The sequence below is a fragment of the Gallus gallus genome, chromosome 2, assembly GCF_016699485.2.
Source record: "Gallus gallus isolate bGalGal1 chromosome 2, bGalGal1.mat.broiler.GRCg7b, whole genome shotgun sequence".
Classification (NCBI taxonomy): Eukaryota; Metazoa; Chordata; class Aves; order Galliformes; family Phasianidae; genus Gallus; species Gallus gallus.
The window spans coordinates 55,561,982-55,583,035 of record NC_052533.1 but is presented as its reverse complement, the minus strand read 5'-3'; the positions used below and the strand labels follow the sequence as shown (position 1 = coordinate 55,583,035).

At 38.4% G+C, this 21,054-nt stretch overlaps 1 protein-coding gene across 5 annotated transcripts in view; it reads right to left on the bottom strand.

The window, feature by feature from the left end:
- The window catches only part of COL15A1 (collagen type XV alpha 1 chain), a 106,266-nt gene that overhangs the window by 14,842 nt on the left and 70,370 nt on the right, over nt 1-21,054 (bottom strand). For all 5 annotated transcript variants that reach the window (XM_004935077.5, XM_004935079.5, XM_004935078.5 and 2 more), the window contains 9 exons: nt 18,656-18,709; nt 18,496-18,555; nt 16,756-16,824; nt 15,628-15,669; nt 11,987-12,032; nt 8,935-9,024; nt 7,658-7,707; nt 5,747-5,848; nt 4,432-4,567 (listed from right to left, as the gene is read on the bottom strand). In XM_004935077.5, the coding sequence (XP_004935134.1) occupies nt 4,432-4,567; nt 5,747-5,848; nt 7,658-7,707; nt 8,935-9,024; nt 11,987-12,032; nt 15,628-15,669; nt 16,756-16,824; nt 18,496-18,555; nt 18,656-18,709 (649 nt within the window). The remainder of the gene's footprint in view (nt 1-4,431; nt 4,568-5,746; nt 5,849-7,657; nt 7,708-8,934; nt 9,025-11,986; nt 12,033-15,627; nt 15,670-16,755; nt 16,825-18,495; nt 18,556-18,655; nt 18,710-21,054) is intronic.

Below are 21,054 nucleotides of genomic sequence, written 5' to 3'. Positions count from 1 at the left end.
ACCTCTCTCTACTCCAGTACTGAATTTTTTCACCTTGAACTGAAAGTCACTGCTTTCTAGAGTAAAAACTAATAAAACTAATAAAAAAATATCTAGACAGATCTTATATTAACCACAAATAGAAACTCCTGTGGAGGAAAAGAAAGACACCAAGTGGAAGCAACAAAACAGGTCCACGGGTATCCATGGGAGTACGCTAGTATACTGGGAGTGAAAGTAAAAGGCTCAACAAGAAATACAATTAGAAAGTCATGATATGAGCTGGTATGACACAGAAGAAAAAGAATTAATAATTGGTGGATTGCTGTCAAACTATGAAGGTTGCTCTGAAAGTAATACTCCTATTTTATTATGTTGGCCAAAGACATTAAAAGTGGATGTTGGCAGTAGAGGTTGAACCTTCCCACCAATATTCCATTAAATTTGGTTGCCGTATGGTTAATGGCAGCAGTAGGGCAGTCTGACAAAATGGCGTCTGACATAAAAGCGTGTAGGAGGCAAAAGTGTGTAATTGAATTCCTCCCTGTGTAAAAAAATTGCACTCATTGACACTTGCTGAATGTTCAGATCTAAAAGTGGATGTTAGTACAGTGGGGCAGTGGGTGATGTGTTTCAGCAGTGGCACCAAGGACATGAAAGACAAACCATGTTCCATACGGCAATGCACAGCTGTCACACCATAAAATGAAGCGCATCTCAATCAACTAATCCATGAAAATAGGTGGATTATGACCAGGAAACTGTTTATGGAGCTGAATATTGGCTTCAATGCACCAGGTTGCCTCGTGAGTGTTCACATAGGAAAGAAAGAACACTATATGCAAATTTGTCAGGACCTATTGAACCAGTTACAGATTGATGGTGACAGTTTCTGGGAATGCACTGGTTACTGGTTACTGGCAACAAGATGTGGTGTCACCACTACAAGCTGGAGTCAAAATGGCAGACCGTGGAGTGGTGACATGTGAATTCTCCATGGAAGAAGAAGTTCAAGATGCAGCCCTTAGCAGGTAAAGTAATGTGTAATGTCATTTGGGACAGGAAAGTGGTGATTCTACTGTATTTCCTGGAAGCCAGACAAACCATCTGCTCTGACCATTATGATGCTGACTAAAGCTGAAAGCTCAAACTTCCAGAGTCAGGCCAGAGAAGAATACAACCTTTCTCTTGCAACATGATAATGCCAAGACCCAGATGTGTTTGAAGACTGTGGAGCACTCTGCCAATCTTGTCTGGACTGTCCTATCATTCCCACCATATAGAGTTTGGATTTGGAGCCTTCTGACTTCCATCTGTTCAAGCCAATGAAATGTACTCTATGGGCAACATTTTCCTAGCAACTACGTCATCATAGCAGCTGTGAAACAGAGGTCACCTCTGCTGGTGCAGATTTTCATGAGCATGGCATGCAGGTTCTTGTTCATCACTGACAAAAATGTAATGGTGGTGACTATGTTGAAAAATGGTGTTCTGTAGCTGAGAATTTGCTCTATCATGAGTTTTTGTTCTCTTCATATCTGTTGTAGTTTCCATGGAAATAAATAGGAGGCATTGCTTTCAGAGTGACCTATGTATCTGAGCATGGAGAAGTCTAGCTAGTTTTCAGCACACTTGTGAATCCGTTTTATGAAATATGCACCTGCAAGGTTCAGCTCTTAGTCACTTCCCAACTCCTACTTTGCTGGGCACTTTGAAAGCATCCAGTTGCTCTCAGATATTCAAATAGTTCCATAATCCCAAATGTGGACAGAACTGCACTTCAAAGCTGAAGCAGAAATGGAGGAATGTAGAAATATTCTCTGAACCATGCTTAGGAAAAATTTGGTTGCACACATCCAGTTGTCCTCCCTGCAATGACTTAACTCCACTTATCCACAGGTTACTGAATAATTTAGAACCAAATGGACTGAAGAAGAGTGTCATGGTTTTATGATTTTTGGTTATCGGTATTCTGCATCATAACATCATGTAGCGCACTGGGAGTTAAAGAGTCAGTGCTCCAGATCTGGGTACCTGTCCCACAAGAGAAGAAGAACTACATCTCCAGAGGACTCTTCATTGTTCTGTTATCGCTTCCACTCAGAGCGAAAGATAAAAACAGATCACGAGCCCTCCCTTTTCCCTTTTTGGCCATTCGGTTCGTCTCTGTTGTGGGTGCCGTGTCTCCTCAGCTTACTTAGAGTAAAGCCTTTGGTTTTTGGACACTCTCTCTCATTTTATTTGTTTTATTAGCTTCAATTCTAATTATATTGTATTATATTTTATTATAGTGTGTTATCTTGCATTCTGTTATCCATTTATTTTTTATTTATTTTATTATTTTATATTTATATTTATATTTATATATTTATATATTTATATATTTATATATTTATATATATGTTTATTTATTATTTATTTTATTATATATTTTTATTATTTATTATTTATTTAGTAAATTAGTTTGCTTCTCCTCAGATCATTGCTGCTGTTTTGTTTTTAGGCCCATCTCTCTACCCTTTCCCCTCATTCCCTTTCCCAGGGCATGGATCCATGGGTTCCCCCACCCTGCTAGTCATGGAACTGGGCCAAACCAGCCCTTATACTGTTGACAGAGAGGAACAGAAGATAAGCTAAAGGAGAGTATATATTCTGCTTTCTTAATTTTCAAAGGATCGGGAACAGTGATCTTGAGTGAGAATGGAACTACAGATTCCTCCTCCCCTGCAAATACCTGCATTAAAATAAAATAAACATATTGAACATCTTCTGTTTTTTTGTATCTTTTCACTCTGAAGTAGTTTGACAGTCTGAAAAAGCAGCCCAAGATTTAAAATATCGATAGTTCAGTCAGTAAAAGCTAACCCTACCAATAGTGCTGCATTCTAGAACTCAGCTTTTACTGAACTACAACTTTCGAACTGGGAGGCTGCAATTATATACCAATAAGGCAACCTCTAGCATTCTAATTTTATTTTTTAATTTTATTTTTTGGTGAAGTTTTGAGAAACATTGAAATTGCCTTTCAAACACTGAATAATCTACATTCTGAGGATTCTCCAGAGCAATTCCTTCATACCAGTGGCAGGGAAAGTGGGCTCATTTCTCGCAAGCATTCAAAGCTATTTATCTACAGATGAGAAATTCCTCTTTCCCTATATTGCAGTAAGAGCTTTAATAGTGATGAGTACTTGCCTTAAAGATAGTAAATAAACACCTGTCTTCATGACATTTAGTAAAATGGACATCCATCAGTGTGCTGCCGAAAGAAGCTTCTTACAAAGCAAAGAAGAAGATGCATAGAAGGACAATGGAGACTAACAGCAAAGCAGATAAGCTGAAGTGAAAGAGATGGAATGCAAATATATATATATATATTTGTCTGACTAGCTACTATTCGGAAGTTCTTGATGTAAATTACATGAGAAAAGATCTAAAGGCCTCTGTGAACTTTATGGATGCCAAGAATATGTCCATTTTATTATGATCAGAGGCTAATATATGTACATGCCTATGTTCTAGTGATGAACATAGTAAGGATTACTCCTTCCTCAAATATTCATCAGAGGACGAACATTTCTGGCAGACACTCCATTCATAATAGTCACTGAATGACAGTTTGGTAGTCTCGCTTTGTCCCCTGGCAGCTGCATAAACCAGTCTGACTAATTTTGGAAAACACCTGAAAAGAACAAATTGGAGACACAGGGATCTGCTTCCCAATATCTGTGCTTCTGGAAGATATTGCTGAAAGCAGTCTGATCATTAGGTCTCAGAAACAGATCTTTATTAAGTAAGCCAACACAAATTTTAGGCAAGACAAATCTGTATTATAATCTCTCTACACAGTTAATAGTGCTGTTAGTATGCTTCCTTCCTTCAGCTAAGATTAGGGAATGCTTTCTGCTGGAGTTTCCTGACAGAGGAACAAGAGTCTCTCACTCAGGCATCACTGATGAGTGATCCTCTGACATCATTCTTGACGTGATGTCAGTGAAGCCCAGGATCCTGTCCATCGGAACCTAGTCTAAGTGCTGGACATTAACAGTATGAGGCTTGTGACTAGCAGACCTGTGACCCAAAAGGAATCAGAAGTGTTATTGTCTTGAACTCTCTCACTTGATTTAAAGCCATGCATGCCCTTAATGCAAATTTGAGGGAACCTCCAGCACCATCTCATTAACAAAGCTTATGTTACACAATAGTGCTCCCATAGCACTAGTCAAGGAAGACTGACTGTAGAGAAATTGTCTCTTTTGTGCTTTCACTTCAAATCCACACTCCATGCAGAAAAAAAGCAGCATTCAAGAAAGTGGGGAGCAACCTGATTCAAGTATGGAGAGTAGATAGGTAGATGGAAGAACACATACAAAAAGAACAGTGTGTGGGGGGGTATGTAAGAATGCATATCTGCTCACATACATAATGAAAGGCAAAATCACATTCTCTCACCTGATCCATATATTGCAGGGGGTCCTGGTGGGCCTGGTGGGCCAGGTGGTCCAATTTTTCCATAACCTGGTAAACCAGGTAAGCCAGGCAACCCTGGAGGTCCCCTGGGTCCAACAACTGAATCCCCTTTAGGTCCCTATTAATGATAAAATGTATTTATTTGAGTGTATCAATGTCTGTTATGATATGCTTCCCAATAGCGTATCAATGCTTCCCAATGCTTGCCTCTGTCCCTGAGCTTCCTCCTTCATCCTGGTCATTATGCCCAAGGCCTTGCTCATACGGTGAGGTGCAAAAATGCTTGACCTTGCTCAGGACTGGTAACAATCAAGGTGTCACTGGAGACTGCAATACTGTCTCAAACTGGGTGCTCAAAGAACTGAGAGCAGACTGCTGGTTCAACAGATGCCAAATCTAAATACTACAACTATGAGTCAATCATCTCACTTCGTAAGCAAGCAGACCAAGAGCCCCTTTGAGCTCTCCTAGCTCTTCAGCTAGCTGCATATCAGGATGAGTAGGAATGCTTCTCAAGGTTATTTATGTTTGTGCAGAGACCCCTTACACCTAGACATGGTGATGCCTTTCTGACACAGATCCTCAGTAAGTGATTTATAGTTTTAAGCTGTACTACTTTCAATTTTAGATCAATTGTGCAACCCCATCCTCTGTGTAGCAAATTGTCAACAGTAGCCATTTTAAACCTTGTTAAAGTCACTGTCTTCACTGTTTAAATTACTATATTATATCTATTTTATATCAATAAGTATCTTCCTGCTTCTCTTCTGATTGAAATGTATACTGCTGTAGTTTCCACCTGTGATGATGTCACTGCTGCAGGTCCTTCATCTCTGATGGCAATATTTTCTGATGGCAGGCAACCACACTACTTTTTTAAGTTGTAAGTTTTTTTTTTTTTTTTTGCAAAGAGCCATGGAAACTGAAAAATTTGCTCATGTATTAGACTAAATTCAAGAAATGAAGTTTCAGACAAGAAAGCTTTCTGATAGATCCTGCATAGTTGTATATATTTCCTCGATTTGTATTGCTATTGATAGCATGAATCCATATACTGATACAGTTGTGTTAGGCAGCTGAGCATAGCATCTATTTCTCAAAGCAAATTAATTCAATTCACAGTAGTGAAGTTTCTGTATTTATGCCTAATGGAACTCTGCCTTATTGAGCTAATGGTTAGCATATAAGTATGTATATAGTTCTTAATATCACCTTGATGCTTGTCTCTCTTAGTGCCCTGTAAGTTAAAACAATGTGTATTCACAAATATTTATGTTATACAACTTGTGTATCTTACAACTAATCCTGGTCTTCCAGGTGGTCCAGGTGGTCCTGTCAGGTAAAAACCTCCATTTGGTTCTCCTTTTTCTCCTTTTACACCATTGTCTCCTTTTTCACCCTTTAAAGATAACATAGGATAAAATATTCAGCTGTAGCAAGATCAGAACCCGTGCACTTATCTTTTAAAGTTATCTGAAATTTCTAAGCTTAATCTGCTTAACATCTTTTTGACACCACTTCCTCCTTTCGTGATATGGAATAAAAAGGAACACCCCCCCTATTGAAGCTGCAGGAATTTCTTAGGGTGTAAACTAGGGGAGGTGGGACCTAGGTGGAGAAGGAGGAGAGTGCCTCTGTTGCTGTTTCCTGCTATTTTACCTAGCAAAACCTTGTTCTGTGCTGTAGCTGGAGGCAAAAACAAAAACAGAAACAACAAAAAAAAAGGAAATTGGAAGAAACATAAAAGCTATGCTTGTTGTTTTTCTTCCCCACTGAGGAAAAAGCGATTTAAGACTGACATGAAACTGATAACTATTTAAAGGAATCCTATAAAGTGGTAATGACAGTGCATAGGATAACACAAAAGGGCAGGGGAATATACCAGGATAACGGAAGAGACACCACACAAAACTGCAGACACTTTGAACTGTGTCTCTTCAATCATTCTACTTTCTTAACAGCTTAATTAACAGCTAATTGGAGAACAGAGTGACAGATAAGAAGTGATTAAATTCTAGATCTGTGCAAAAGGAGCCACAGCAATTGTAGGTTCTGCTTCATGTTATTTCCTTTTCTTTGTCTGTTCTTTTTTTTCACTTCTGTTTTTTTGGTGTCTATTTTGGTTCACCATTATGAGAAATAAACCTATGGATAGAAGCAGTGAAGGATAAAGCAAGCAGGTGGCTGCAGAAAGCCAATAGGGATGTCCAATCGTATCTCCCCTCTGACTTTTTTTTTCAGTTTCCCAGTAAACAAAACTATAAAGCTTTCTTTATGGCATGACATTTTGTAGAGCAAAAGAGCAATGTGAAACTGTGTCTGTAGCTTTACAGCTTTAGCTGTATTAGATCAATGAAGACATGTATACACGGGACCTTTTATGTCATAGAAATGTCTTCAGTGCACTCAGCCAAGTAGAAACAAAATCTGAATACAAGATGGCACTGGGAGTCTTTCAAGGAAACTGACAGTACACTTATGAATACTGTGGCTTTTTTTTTTTTTTTTTTTTGTTATCATTAAATGATAACTTGATTCTACTTTTTTCATAACCTTTACTGATAAATAACAGTCTTGTTCACTTAAAACTGCATTGTATATGTATTCATTTTTTGTCATTATCACAGTCAGGTGAGAAGAGGATCAGAGAGAGACTGAACACATCATGTATGAATATGACTTCTTGTAAGAGATTTCAGAAGATAAGCATCAAGAAGCAGAAATGTGTTTTCCATCATTTTAAATTATTTTATTCAGCGTGCTGGAAAGATAAATAGTATTAAACAGAACTGAATTTCTTTTTGAATGTTGACTGTAGCTATTTTTTTTTAAAGAAGCCCATTAGAAAAAGTATGTCTCTTACGTGAGATGCCACAAAAACCAAAGCATTAATTTATGGCAAATAATTTGTACCAACTTATGTTAGATCACTGTGAATTATGACTCAGTTTAACACCTCTGGGAAGGCAAAAAGCTTCAATATATTTTTTAAGAAGTTATCTTTATATATTACTGACAACTGCTATCTCTCTCTTCATAATAAACTTGTGTCTGCAGCTGGAATTTAATAAATTAATATAATTTATAATTACTAATCTAGTTATCTGTTTTGTATATTTCACCATAGTACACTATTTTATGCTTAATATATTGTAAAGAATACATTAAAAAAGCTTAAAGAACTCAAATATAAATGGGATATAATTACCTTCATGGTATTAATAAAATGGCTGAAATATGATGGAGGCAGAGGTGGACCTGAAAAATGAAGAAAAAACAGTAAAATGTGATAATTATCTGTAATTTTCTCTTTAAAAGCACTGGTCTGGGTATTTCTGACTTAGAAGTTTAATGGAAAATGACTCACAGTATCAATATTAACCTTTAAATCTAACATCATTAGTTTTGTTTCCTAACAAAGCCAGGTTTACATGCCTGGTCTTGTCTGTTACTCCACCTTAATTTTGAACCTTATTGTAGATTTCACCCCAATTTGAAAGCAAAGAAGTCTCAAAGATGAAAAGTTCCCAGTATTCAAAAAATGTCAGCTGGATGTTGGTTGAAAGAGAGGCCTCCAAATTAACTCTGTTAGCAGAAACCAAGAGACAAGGAAAGTCTTCTATATGTTTTGCCAGCAATGGGGTAGCCAGTCTGTACCTGCTCAATTATGAATTAGTTACAGTTGTGCTATCTTTCATGGAAGGTAAAAATTTTTAGAGAAGAAATAGGATTGATCTAAGTTGGTAGGTGAATGAATAAATATGTTATGTTTTAGGAGAAACAGAGGCAAGACAATTTAACCAGAATTCTTGTTTTCTCTATCCTTAACAAGATGCAGCTTTACAACAAAACCATAAGCGTGATCCTTTCCTTCTTAAGTACCTGAAATCATCAGGTATGGAAAAAAACCCAACAACTGTAGGACATCAAATTGCATTAAATACAAAGCCTGGGAATTAATAGAAATGTAGGTAGTGAGTAAACCTGCACAGAAGAGGAAATGTTCTTAGTTTCTGTATAGGAATGTTTTTTGCTCTTTCTTTTTCCGAATTTACTAATGACTCAGTAGTACTAACCACTATTTCAAGGCACTGGATATTGACCAGTTAAGATTAATAAGAACAAGACAAGAAAACAGATTTGATTAGATGTCCTCTTAAAAAAAATCTGAAGAGATCCAAAGAGATATCCTCCTAAAAATAAACAAAACTTCTTCAGTCAAGTGAATTGTGGCTTTGGAACAAAGTTATGCTTTTGTATTAATTATGACCACATTAGAGGACAAATATTATAAATATGGTACAGATACAGAGAATATTTTTGATAACATTACTTGCTTTGTTGCTCTGGACCTCTTAAACAAGAAACTAGGTGTAAGTCTTCAAGTAGGCAAAGCTGCAGTGGTAAGTACCAAAGTACTTTGCTGAACTGCTTTTTAAGTTAAACACATTCCTTTACAGGGTGCCAATGACAGATTTAATATACCTGGGGGTCCTGGAGCACCTCTGTTTCCCTTTTCTCCTTTTAAGTCCACTGAATTGCTCAGACTCCAGCAATCTCCATTTCCTTTAGCACCTACAATAAAAGCATCACGAAGAAGCAAAATTAATGAGAGCTTCCAAGCAGCGGAGACTAGAGTAGTGACAACCAAGACATTTAAAGTAAGAGCAGATTTTCTTGCAGGATATATCACTCCAGGTCTCTTCATGTTTGACTCACTCTCCTCATGAACACTGAACGGCTACCTGATTATCTTCCCTTGTTTATCAACTCTCCAAACTCCAAACACAGTAACTGGGAAAGAGATTCGGGATGTATACTGGAGAAAAAAAAAAACAAAAAAAAAACTCTACAGGTTTTTTCCACCAAAATGCTGTGAAAGTATAATAAATCTCAGGCAGGAATAAATCTTTAAAGTAAGCTAAATAAAAGGAGGAAGATCAAGCATTTCTGGCTTATGTCCTCCATAATCTTAAGAAGACCTTCTTCATCAGTGTATACTGTTGGACTATCAGCTGACTACTTCCTATGGATGCTCTGGGACTTTATTTTTGTAGCTCCAAAAAGCTCTGAAGGAGCAAAACTGTCATAGAACTTTGTGCTGTTCATAGAACTGAAGGACTTCTACAGTATTTGGTCATGGCATCACTGACTCAGTCAACATTCACTTAAAAAAAAATTGCATTGTATGTGCATGCACACAGAATTGCAACCTGTTTCTCTCTACATGCAATTGAATCTGTCTCTGGAGCAGGATCTTGAGAACGGGCAAAAGGCCAAACTACAGACACTCTCTTTGTTTATTTTTAATGCCTGATGCAGCCAGTAAGCTGCAACTTCGTGTTTATCTGGTGGAGTCTGGCTTCAGAACGGAAAAGTCAGTAATTTTACAGTAATATTTTAATGGGATGGAATTTTAATGTAAATGGTGACGTTTCCTCCTGAAGCCAAAGTAATTACTGTCAGGGCTGGAAACTAGTATGCACTTAGAGAAAAGAAACTATAATGAGGAACTGAATAAAACCTAGAAGGTTTAAACAACATTGTCATAGTATAAATCCTCACATTCAAGTTCTTATTTAGACTGCAAGTCTAAAAAGAGAAGGATATCCTTTTAATAGCTTGAAATATTGTAGGGAATTCATTGTTTTGATTAATTAATAAATTAATTATCATTGTCATCCCCTCAAGTACAGGCTAATGGACTGATACAATGAATAATTAAGTGGAGTCAACTATTTGAACCAAGGAAAAAAAAAAAACATGAACTTCAGGCTCTCTGTGGGCATTTGTTCCATTGGATCATGCATTCTTCTTTGTCAAAAGCAAAAATATGTATAAAGAAATCAAAAGAGTCCCTATGTACAGAAGGAAACAAAGAATTGGAAACTTTTGAATTTTGGAGCTGTACTATGCAGCTTAAGCTCTCTGGAATTAATTCTGGACCACAGAACAAACAAGACAGACTTGTAAGAAGTGAGTCAGCCGTTCAGTCAGAAGGATTTAGAAACAAAGCTCAGGCCTTCACTGGGCAGAATCTGCCCCACAGATTTTACCTTCCATTAGAGGGAATGAAAACTGAAAACAACTTCCATTAAAAGAAGTGAAAATTGACAAAACTTCCCCAATGTGATGAGAATTCTTCCAGGTGTCCCATATGTGGAACTTCTTAACTTCCTTTCCCTTTAGTCTTATTTACTTAGTCTGCCTTTCAGTTTTTTTTTTTTTCCTAGCTATTCCTGAACCCCAGAAATTACCCCAGAAATTTGTTCACTCTGTGATAGTTTTCTTTTGAGCAATAATATAGTGAAGTTCGTAGGCCAGAACAGTATGCTCTGAACCAAAGTTGACCTCTAAATGAACTTCACTACCAAATGGTATACCACATATGCAATACAATATTTATCTATTTTGCTGTTTTAATGTGAATATATATTTTATTGCCAATTTATAAAGGTCTGTTGTAACACTTATTGTGTTACACTAATCCCGATAGGGGATTTTTCTTTAGTTAGGGGCATGTTTACAAGGCAATAAAACCTTGTGAGCAGTGGAACCAGACATATGATCTTGTTGAGAAATTTGTGGTCAAAGCCCAAATAGACAGAGACACTCCCTTGAGCCCTGGCCAGGCTTTGGGTGGAATCCAACAGGAGGATGACACCAAATGTTTCCACACTTGAAATTGTGTAAGCTTGTTTATTCAACTATATAAAAACTGGACCCAGGTGTAGCAAGTTCAGAGACCTCACCTACGAGTGGACCTCCCAATTGCCAGGAAAGGCTCTCCAAATCCTTGTTGCAATCAGGGCTCCCCAGTGATTGTAGATCTGGATAATGGTAAAGTATTTGGGCGATTGGTGACGTATCTTCTGTGATCACTGCAGTTAATCTTGTGTAGTAATGATTAGGTGCAGTACCTTGCTCTATTTTATTCTTGCTGTACTATTTCACTTATTTCTTTATTGCTTTAAGCTTAAGTAAAGATAAACTCACTTACTTAAATTTGGTGCCTGTGTCCTTTGTGCTGACCCCATTTGTTGCCAAAACAGATAGGAATCATAAGAAGAGTGTATTTTGTTTATCAGAGTATATCAGTTACTCAGAGAAGGGATGTATTTCTGACCTCATCAGAAAGGCACTGGAGGAATGAGACAGCTTGGTTGGTGGGATGTAATATCAAGTGGATATTAGAATTTGAATCTGAGGAGCACTGCCAGAGCAGAGAATGACTTGTCACAACGGTGTGTGATGCCTGCTTCTCTCACAATGCTTCTTTGTTCTGACAGAGGGCTCCTAAGATTAGAACCTATGGAACCTGTGCTGCATTGCTTCATTTATAAGTCTTAGCCTTCAAAGTGCAGATATATGCTCATTTGTTCCTTGATCTATGTATTGAGACTGGACCAAGATATAAGATTACGGCTTCAAAGAAAAGGAAGTGAACTCCATGAACTCAGTTATGCAACAGACAAGAAAAAATTGTTTGTTCACAGCAAGAGCAGCTTATTTAAACCACGTTACAAGAATTACTCACCATGGACATTAAGAACTTTTTGATTTCCAGGGTAAGTATTGGTCACCTATAGGCAAAGAAAACTCACTTAAACATCATCCATACACATTCACTGATGGAAATGCATCAGCTAGTACTGTTATAAAGCTGAAATATTTGCATGCTATCACAGAAAGTACATAGATAGCTCCAAAAGTAATATTTCCTGTTTATTTCTGTGGAAACAATAGATAAAAAGATACAACAACACAAGATACAAAGAGCACAACAATACTATCTGATAAACTCTCACCTACAAAACACTACTTTTTAACACAGTCATCACCATTAACTGTACATTTTCACCAGAGTTGAACAAAGCCTGCATGCCACACTTGTGAAAATCTGCATGGCTGTCTGGAACATGGCTTGTCTTTCATGTCACTGTTGCCGCTGTTGAAATGGACCACCCATGACCTCACTGTGCCAGCACTGGATGCAATTTATTCCACATGGAGAAATTCAGTTACACATATTTGCTTCATATACATTTCCATGTTCACTAATTAGTCTCATTAGAACACTTCCAATGATGGGGCACCCACGATTTCCCTGAGCAACATTTTCTAGAACATCACTGCTCTCATAGCGAAGAAATCTCTTCCTAACATCTAATCTAAATCTATCCTCTTTTAGTTTAATACTCTCACCCTTTGTCCTATCACTACACTGCCTTATAAAGAGTCTCTCCTCTTTTTGTATCCCCTGCTTAAGTAGTAGAATCCTGCTATAAGGTACCTTCCTGGAGTTTTCTCTAGGCTAAATAAATCCAACCCTCTCAGCCCATCTTTGTAGGATAGGTGCTTCAGCCCTCTGATCATTTTCATTGCCCTTCTCTGGACCACCTCAAAGTCAATACCTTTCATATGTTGGGGGCCTCAGAGCTGAACACAGTACTGCAGATAGGGTCTTGAGAGAGTGGAGTAGAAAGGGATAAACACATCTCTCAACCTATTGGCCACATTTTTTTTTTTTAATGCAACGCAGGATAGGACTAGCTTTCTGGGCTGCAAGCATACATTGTCAGATGTCATGTTGTTCTTCTTTTTTTTTTTTTTTTTTTTACCCCCAAGTCCTTCTCCTCAAGGCTGCTCTCAATCCACTCATTGCCATGCCTGCATTCCTTTTTGAGACTTCCCTGACGCATGTGCAGGACTTCTCACTTGACCTTCTTGTACTTCATGAGGTTCATATAGGACTACCTCTCAAGACCATCAGGGTCCTTCTAGATGGCATCCCTACCTTCCATTGTATTGACTGCATTACTCAGCTTGGTGTCATCCTCAAATTTGCTAAAGGTGCACTCAATTTCACTGTCCGCATCACCAGCAAAGGTGTTAAATAATGCCAGTTCTAACAAAGACCTTAGGGACATCATTCATTGTTGTTCTCCACCTCTTAAAAGTCTTTCAGTGCAACCATTCAGCCAATTCCTTATCTACTGAGTGATCCATCTGTCAAATTCAGGTCTTTCCGTTTTAGAGATATGGATGTTGTATAGGACAGCATCAAAACTTTGCGCATGTTCAAGTAGCTGGCATCAACTGCTCTTCCCTTACCCATCGATGATGTAATCCTGCTATAACAGGTCACTAAATTTGTCACACATTAATTGTCATGAAGTGAAACCATGTTGGCTATCACACCACCTCTTTGTTTTTCATGTGCTTCAGCACAGTTTCCAGAAGGATCTGCTCCATGATCATGCTGGACATAGAAAGTGAGACTTACTGGCCTGTAGTTCCTGAGGTCTTCCTTTTTTCCCCTTTTAGAATGGGAGTTGTCTTTCCTCTTTTCTAATCAGTGTGAACGTTACTAGATTGCCAAAACTTCTCAAATATGATGGATAATGGCTTAGCAACTTTGTCTTTCTAGTTCCCTCAAGACCTTTGGATGCATCGCATCAGGTAATGTACTTTCAGGTTCCATGGATGGTTTTGCACCTGATCTGCTCCTACAGTGGGCAATACTTCATTCTCCTAATCCATGCTTTTGGATTCTGTGAACTGGGCCTTCTGGCTGGAGCAGCTGCTGGAGAAAACTGGGGCAAAAAAGACATTTAGTACCCCAGCCTACTCTATGTTCTGGGTAAATAAGTAATTTCCTTCAGCAGAATGTCCACATTTTCCATAGTGTTCTTCTAACACTGATGCTCTTGCAGAAGTTTTTCTTGCTGCCCTTGATGTCCTTGGCCAGTTCAATTCAACCTTGGCTTTAGCTTTCATAACTTCATCCCTGGCTGTTAGAACAATGTATCTACATTCCTCCAAGGCTACTTGTCTGTGTTTCCACCTTCCATAGGCTTTATTTTTGTGTTTGACTTTGGCCAGGAGCTTCTTGTTCACCCATGTAGGGTTCCTGGCATTTTTCCCTTACTTTATCTATGTTGGGGTGTATTGCTCCTGAGCTTGGAGGAGGTGATTGCTGAATACTGACCAGCTCTCTAGGGTGCCTATTCCCTGCAGGTCTTCATCCCATGGTACTCTTCCAAGGAAATTCCTGAATACAGTGAAGTCTGCTTTCCTGAATTTCAAGGCAGTGAGCTTGCTGTGCATCTTCCTCACAGCCCTCAGGATATTGAGCTTCCCCCATTTCATGGTCACTGCAGCCAGGGCTGCCTTTGACCTTCACATTCCCCACAGGTCTCTCCTAATTGGTTAGAATGAGGTCCAGCATAGCACCTCTCCTCATTGGCTCCCCTATAACTTGTAAAAGGAAGTTATCATCAAGGCACTCCAGGAACCTTTTGGATTGCTTATGTTCTGCTGTGTTAGTCCCTCCAAAAGACATCAAGATGATTGAAGTTCCCCAAGAGGACCAGGGCTCGTGAACATGATGCTGCTCCTATATGTCTATAGAGTACCTATACTGCTTGGACTTCCTGGTCAGGTGACCTGTAGCAGACCCCCACTATAATATCATCTAACCCTGTTTTCCCTTTAATCCTAACCCATAAGCTCTTGGTCAGCTCCTCTATCCTCTAGCAGAGTTCCACGAGCTCCAGCTGATCACTGACACAGAAGGTGACCCCCTTTATTCATTTTCCCTTCCTGTCCTTCCTGAAGAGCCTATATACTTTCATTACAACACTCCAGTCATTAATTATATATGAATAGACTGCAAATCAGTGTCAAACAAGGAATGTGATCGTTCTTTTCTGATGCACTTTCCATGTCATGTTAAGATATGTAAAAAGTCTTATTTTGAACAGAGAAATTGGAAATGGAGACACAACAACATGGAAGCATTACTTGTATGTACATCTAAAAGGTTTATGTATAGGTATGTGTAAACATTAGCTTCTCAAAGCAATTCTCAGTCTGTAGAAAAGTGGGGCTTTGAAAGACATTGAAAGAGCTAGAACAACCAACTAATTAAAGTGCTTTAAGGGAAAGCTTACCACATTTTTAGTTCTCTTACATTTTTTACATGTGGCTAACATTGAATATCTAAACACTTGAAAATCTGTTACCTCGAAGGCTAAGTAAAGCATATCTCCGCTGCAAAGCAGAAGTCATGGGGTAAAAAGCTGCAAATCTACTGTGGCTATGCATAGAACTACTTTAGTTATGCATTGTAATGGCCATGCATTTTGCTAAGAGCAGATTATTTTTGTGACTTACTGTATTCTTGCAATGAGGTCTAGGAGAGACTGGGAAAACTGCCTATTCAAAATAGGATGGGAAACAATTTTAATGAATGTAGGCAATAATATACAGCATAATATACCTAACAGTAATACCTAATACGCGTGACAAGACAAAACCAAGAAACAAAAACCAGCACCCCCTGAACAAAGCCTGCTTGCTGCCTGGGAGTTCTCAGGGTTCTGTCAGCATAGAATGGCCTTGGTTGAAAAGGATCACAGTGATCATTGAGTTTCAACCCCCCCTGCTGTGGGCAGGGTTACCAACCACTAGACCAGGCTGCCCAGAGCCACATCCAACCTGGCCTTGAATGCCTCCAGGGATGAAGCATTCACAACCTCTTTGGGCAACCTTTTCCAGTGTGTCACCACCCTCTGAGTGAAAAACTTTCTCCTAATATCTAACCTAAACCTCCCCTGTCTCAGTTTAAAACCATTTCCCTTTGTCCTATCACTATCCACCCTTACAAACAGCTGTTCCCCTTCCTATTTTTATGCTCCCTTCAAATACTGGAAGGCCACAATGAGGTCTCCCCAGAACCTTGTCTTCTTCGAGCTAAACAATCCCTCAACCTTTCTTCGTAGGAGAGGTGCTCCAGCCCTCTGATCATCTTAGTGGCCCTCCTCTGGACCTGTTCCAAGAGCTCCACGTCCTCCTTGTGCCGGGGGCCCCAGACCTGGATGCAGTACTCCAGATGGGGCCTCACAAGAGCTGAGTAGAGGGGAACAATCACCTCCCTCTCCCTGCTGGCCACTCCTCTTTTGATGCAGCCCTGAACACAGTTGGCTTTCTGGGCTGCAAGTGCACACTGCTGGCTCATGTCCAGCTTCTCATCCACAGGGACCCCCAAGTCCTTCTCTGCAGGGCTGCTCTCAAGGATGTCTTCCTCCATGTCCCAATCTGTATGTGTGGGGAAAAACTCTTATGTGACAGTGGCTCTTCTTGAGAAATTTCTTCCTATGCACACAAGCAAGTTAACCCACTCTAAATGCTGTTGCTTGAAACAAATTTTGAGATTTTATTTTGCGAAACATTTTAAGAACAGCATATTTCTTCTTCAAAGGAAGAAGAGTAACAGAGTATTAGATTATTCAGTGTACTTACTCCTTTGATGTGAACTATATGTCCTGGAGGTCCAGGGGGCCCAGGGGGCCCAGGCAAACCAGGAATGCCCTGGTAAAACAAAGTGAAATAAGGACAATTAAACAAATCTTATCATATGGGTCTAGGGAACAAAGGATAACAGGATCAGAGAGCACTGTTTAACCAAGAAGTTTTGTGTGAAATGACTTGAGGGAAGACTGAGCTTTCCATTACAGGGACCAAGCTAAACTGGAAGGTGAATTTTAATATTTAGCCTAAATCTATGGAGAACAAAGCAGTCTACAATTATTATTTTCAGGGGAAAACAAACAAATAAACAAGCATCCAATAAGAAGCATGAAAGCTTGATTAGGTCTCCAAGATTGATCTGAAACCCCTAGGACTGATGAGATTCATATATTTCAAAGAGTTTGTAAGATAGCTACACACTACTTAGCATCTTCAAGGAACCCTGCTAGCATAGCTACCCTTTACAAAAAGCTGTATCAACTCTTCACTGTGTCATTTAAAAACTTAGCACCACACCATGTCCAGCTTTCACTCTGCATTAATGTAAGTTTCAGTGAAGTGGCACCTCAGCAATAGCTAGTGATCTAATGAATTTTATCTTTTCCCAAGCACTTGAGGAAGTGCTATTAGAAGATGTAGTCTGTTTTGCTTGCTTGCTTGCTTTGATCTCCCAGCCTAATAAACTTAATCTGGTGACACAAGCTTTAATAGTTTTTGTTAAAGTAGACGACAATGCAGAAAATTAACCTTGACTCTGTTTGAAGATATGGAGAAATTGATTCAATGTTTTCTGACAGGTGCTGCTGATCTTTTCTGTTTGTTTTTCTCCTTTAGAATTTGCCTAATTTCTGGTTTCATCTTCCAGCAACTAGGTTTCTATTAACTAGATCATCTCTTCTGAAGTCTAGCTGATTCCTACCTTCTTATGATTTCTATGATAAAGTAGTAAGAGGCCCCTGTCTTCTTCTTTCTTCCACCGTATCTCTTATGCAGATGAAATATTATTAGCTGCTCTTGTAGTAAGAGTGCAATTTTTTTCCCAGCACAGACTGGTCCATATCAGAGCAGTTAGAATAAATACACTAGACTGAAACATACTGCTTATGCTCAGTAATGCTTATTGTTGTGTAGCCCAGTCTTCATGTTTGCCATGAGACCAGTGGAATAAAATCTCTTCATAAGAACAGAGTTGCAGCAACAGGACCTTGGTTCATCACTTCTTATTCTATAGTTACAGGATGTAGGTGGGCATGTATGTGCTATCATCTTGGGAGCACTACGCAGTAGTCATTACTCTGGATGCATGTACATGACAACTTAAGCAGGTAATATGTGTCAGTAGGCATCTCCTTGCTAGTAGGGTAGCTGACTCTTCATGACATACTTATGTATTCTTTGGACATATGCTAGTTATTTAAAAGCCCACGGGGAAATCAAACAATGAAGATACTATATCGTTATGTAAAGGGTTGGCAATCTCAGATCATTTGTTATTTGAACCACCTGTGTAGTGAATCTCACATATAACTGTTACGTCTGGTATCTGAAATAAATAGTTATATGTGTAAGAATTGTCCAGATAGACCCAGAAGTTGACTTTCCAATGATTGTTGTCACACAGGAAAAATAGCAGGAGCATCTAATCATTTCAAGCCCATTTCAGCTTTTTAGTCCTGTTGTCATTTTAAAGGGATTCAAAGAAATCAGATTCAATTAACTTTAAGAACTTACGTTTAATGCTTCACCTCGTTCACCTTTCACACCTTTCAGCCCATTCAGTCCTGGGCGGCCCTGAAATAAGTATATATAAGCAGGAAAAAGAGTAGAAATAACATAGTATATGTCAGAAATGAACTGCTATCTTCATTCAGTTTGAGTGCTTAATACATACTGGGCGTCCTGGGAAACCAAGTTCTCCTTTAGGTCCAGCAGGTCCTATTGGTCCCTGGACAAAAAAAAGGAAAATGTGATTATGGAAAAAGGACAAAAAGAACAAAATTGAAAAAATACTATATGGAATATGTCTATGAGACATATTTTATTATAAATTGAGGCATAGTTTCACAGTTGCACTAAAAACTAGTCTGTGATTATTGAAAATGTGCAGAACTTTCACTCTAATTGTTCTTCTAAATGATCTTGGAAGCTGAGAGCGCTGCATATAACAGTGAACTCTGGTTATGGAAAATACTGATCATCTAAATGAAACCTGAGTTCTCAGCCACCGTAGTGTGTGCAATTCAATATTAAGTTGCCATGAATCAAAGCAAAATTAAATGTATCAGTCAGTAGAAAAAAGGCTGTTAGTGGTGTATACTTTATGCATCTGCTTTTGGTTTGCATTGTTTCATTAATTATTTGTGCATCACATCCTGTAAGACTGTAGATCAGACCAAGACTTCTGATAGCTCCAGACTTCTAAATGTCTCTTGACAGTTTGGATATGTGGACTCATTGAAGCAGATCCTTCTTTATACAAGAGTTACTCCTCAGGCCTCACAGACTGATCAAAGTGACTTCAGACAGAAAAGTCCAGCAGGTTACTCACAAAAAATAGTCCAGCGCCATGGATGATTTATGATTCGGTATTTGCAAACATAAAGCTTCTAGGCAACTAGTGGTAACAGATCAACAGAAAGCAGTAAATCTGCAGACAGCACAAGCTTTTGTCTGCTGTCAGCTTCCCAGAACTCACCAAAACCACAATAGTCTAGACAATCTCTTTACTTATGTGTCAATCTTTCAGGGCTTTTTTTTTTTAATTTTTCCCCAGTCTGGTGAAGTACTTGTGAATACTTTTTGTCTTACTGCACCCGTGTTTTAACTACAGACAAGGTCCCACATGTATATGGGACAAGCTGAAGGCTGCATATGAGTTGAATGCTTCAAATCTGAATGTTAATCTTCTGATACATAAAACATTATTGGTTACATAACCTCAGTGTATAGACCTCATTCGGATATCTCTTATATCTGACAAATGGTGTGTTTAATCCTGAGAAATCCTAGTACTTTCAATGTGCTTGCTCTAACAGACTTTCTGTCACTACCTGCAATATAGCAGTTAACAGAGACCTATGCTGGTGAAAGAGAGACATTGGCTATTGCACATCCAACCACATTATCTTAATGTCACTTTAACAGTAACCAATATTTGTTCGCACTGTGGCTGCTGCTTCAAAGAATAAATAGGAAACAATTAAAAAAGAGGAAATCCTTACCTCGACACTCATTTTCTTTTGACTATTAGGGAAAGCAGAGACTAAGAAGGAGTCAAGCTTATGGCAGAACTGAGTCTCCTTACTCACAGTTCAGTTCTGCTGCAGCCAATTGAAGGCATTAAAGGAGTATGAGCAAGTTAAGAGCTAGAAAGACTGCAAGAAATTGCCTGACATTAAACTTGCATTATATGTGTACACTGAGTTTGCATCAACAGACTCTTGATGGAGAAATACCATTTGGATTCAAATACCATCCTCTTGCCAGTTAATTTTCTGAATTAAACTATTGTGAAATAGATACAATTTTCAATTACCAAAATATTTTTTCCAAGCTCCTGTTTGCCCTTTTGTTTATGTAATTCATAAATTATGCAGTACATTTGAAAAGTGATGTTAATTTGTGGAAAAATTATCTGATGATGATGAGATGATCTATCTCACTGATTAATTTTTGTAATTCTTTGCAATGCCAACTGTCATTAAAAAGAGTGCATTCCAAAATTAATTCCATGGGACAAATAGATTTAAGACTATATAACCTTTAGCTGAATGTTCACTAGTGCTTCCATGTGTGTTTCAATCACACCAAAACTTATGACTGGAATAGAGACAAAATTCATAAATAGTTTACATGTGAGTATATGTGAGTATTAAAATTGGCTAATGAACATCTGGAACTGTCTGAAGATGGTACAACTTTTTATTTCATTTCCCGTTTGAAGGCAACTTCTGCCCATGTGATCAGTACTAGTGTCTGTTGAAAGCCATCCACTGGTGTTCTCTGACAGATGAATACTTCAATATTGCACAACCAAGATTTAAAGATGAGTCAACTCATCTTTTACTGCCACAATATACGATGATGGGGTTTGATAGAAAAGAAATTAGAAAGTTGTGGGTTATTTTTGTATTTAACTTCCTGTTATTTGAGCCTTTAAAGAACATTCAAATCTGATCTTTTATGGGCAGTGAAGATTATTAGAAAAAGTCTTATTTTGTTGGTTTAAATAAAGAGAAGTCATCTCTGGATCTCATGCTTTAACTGAGAATGTAAATGTACATCAAGACT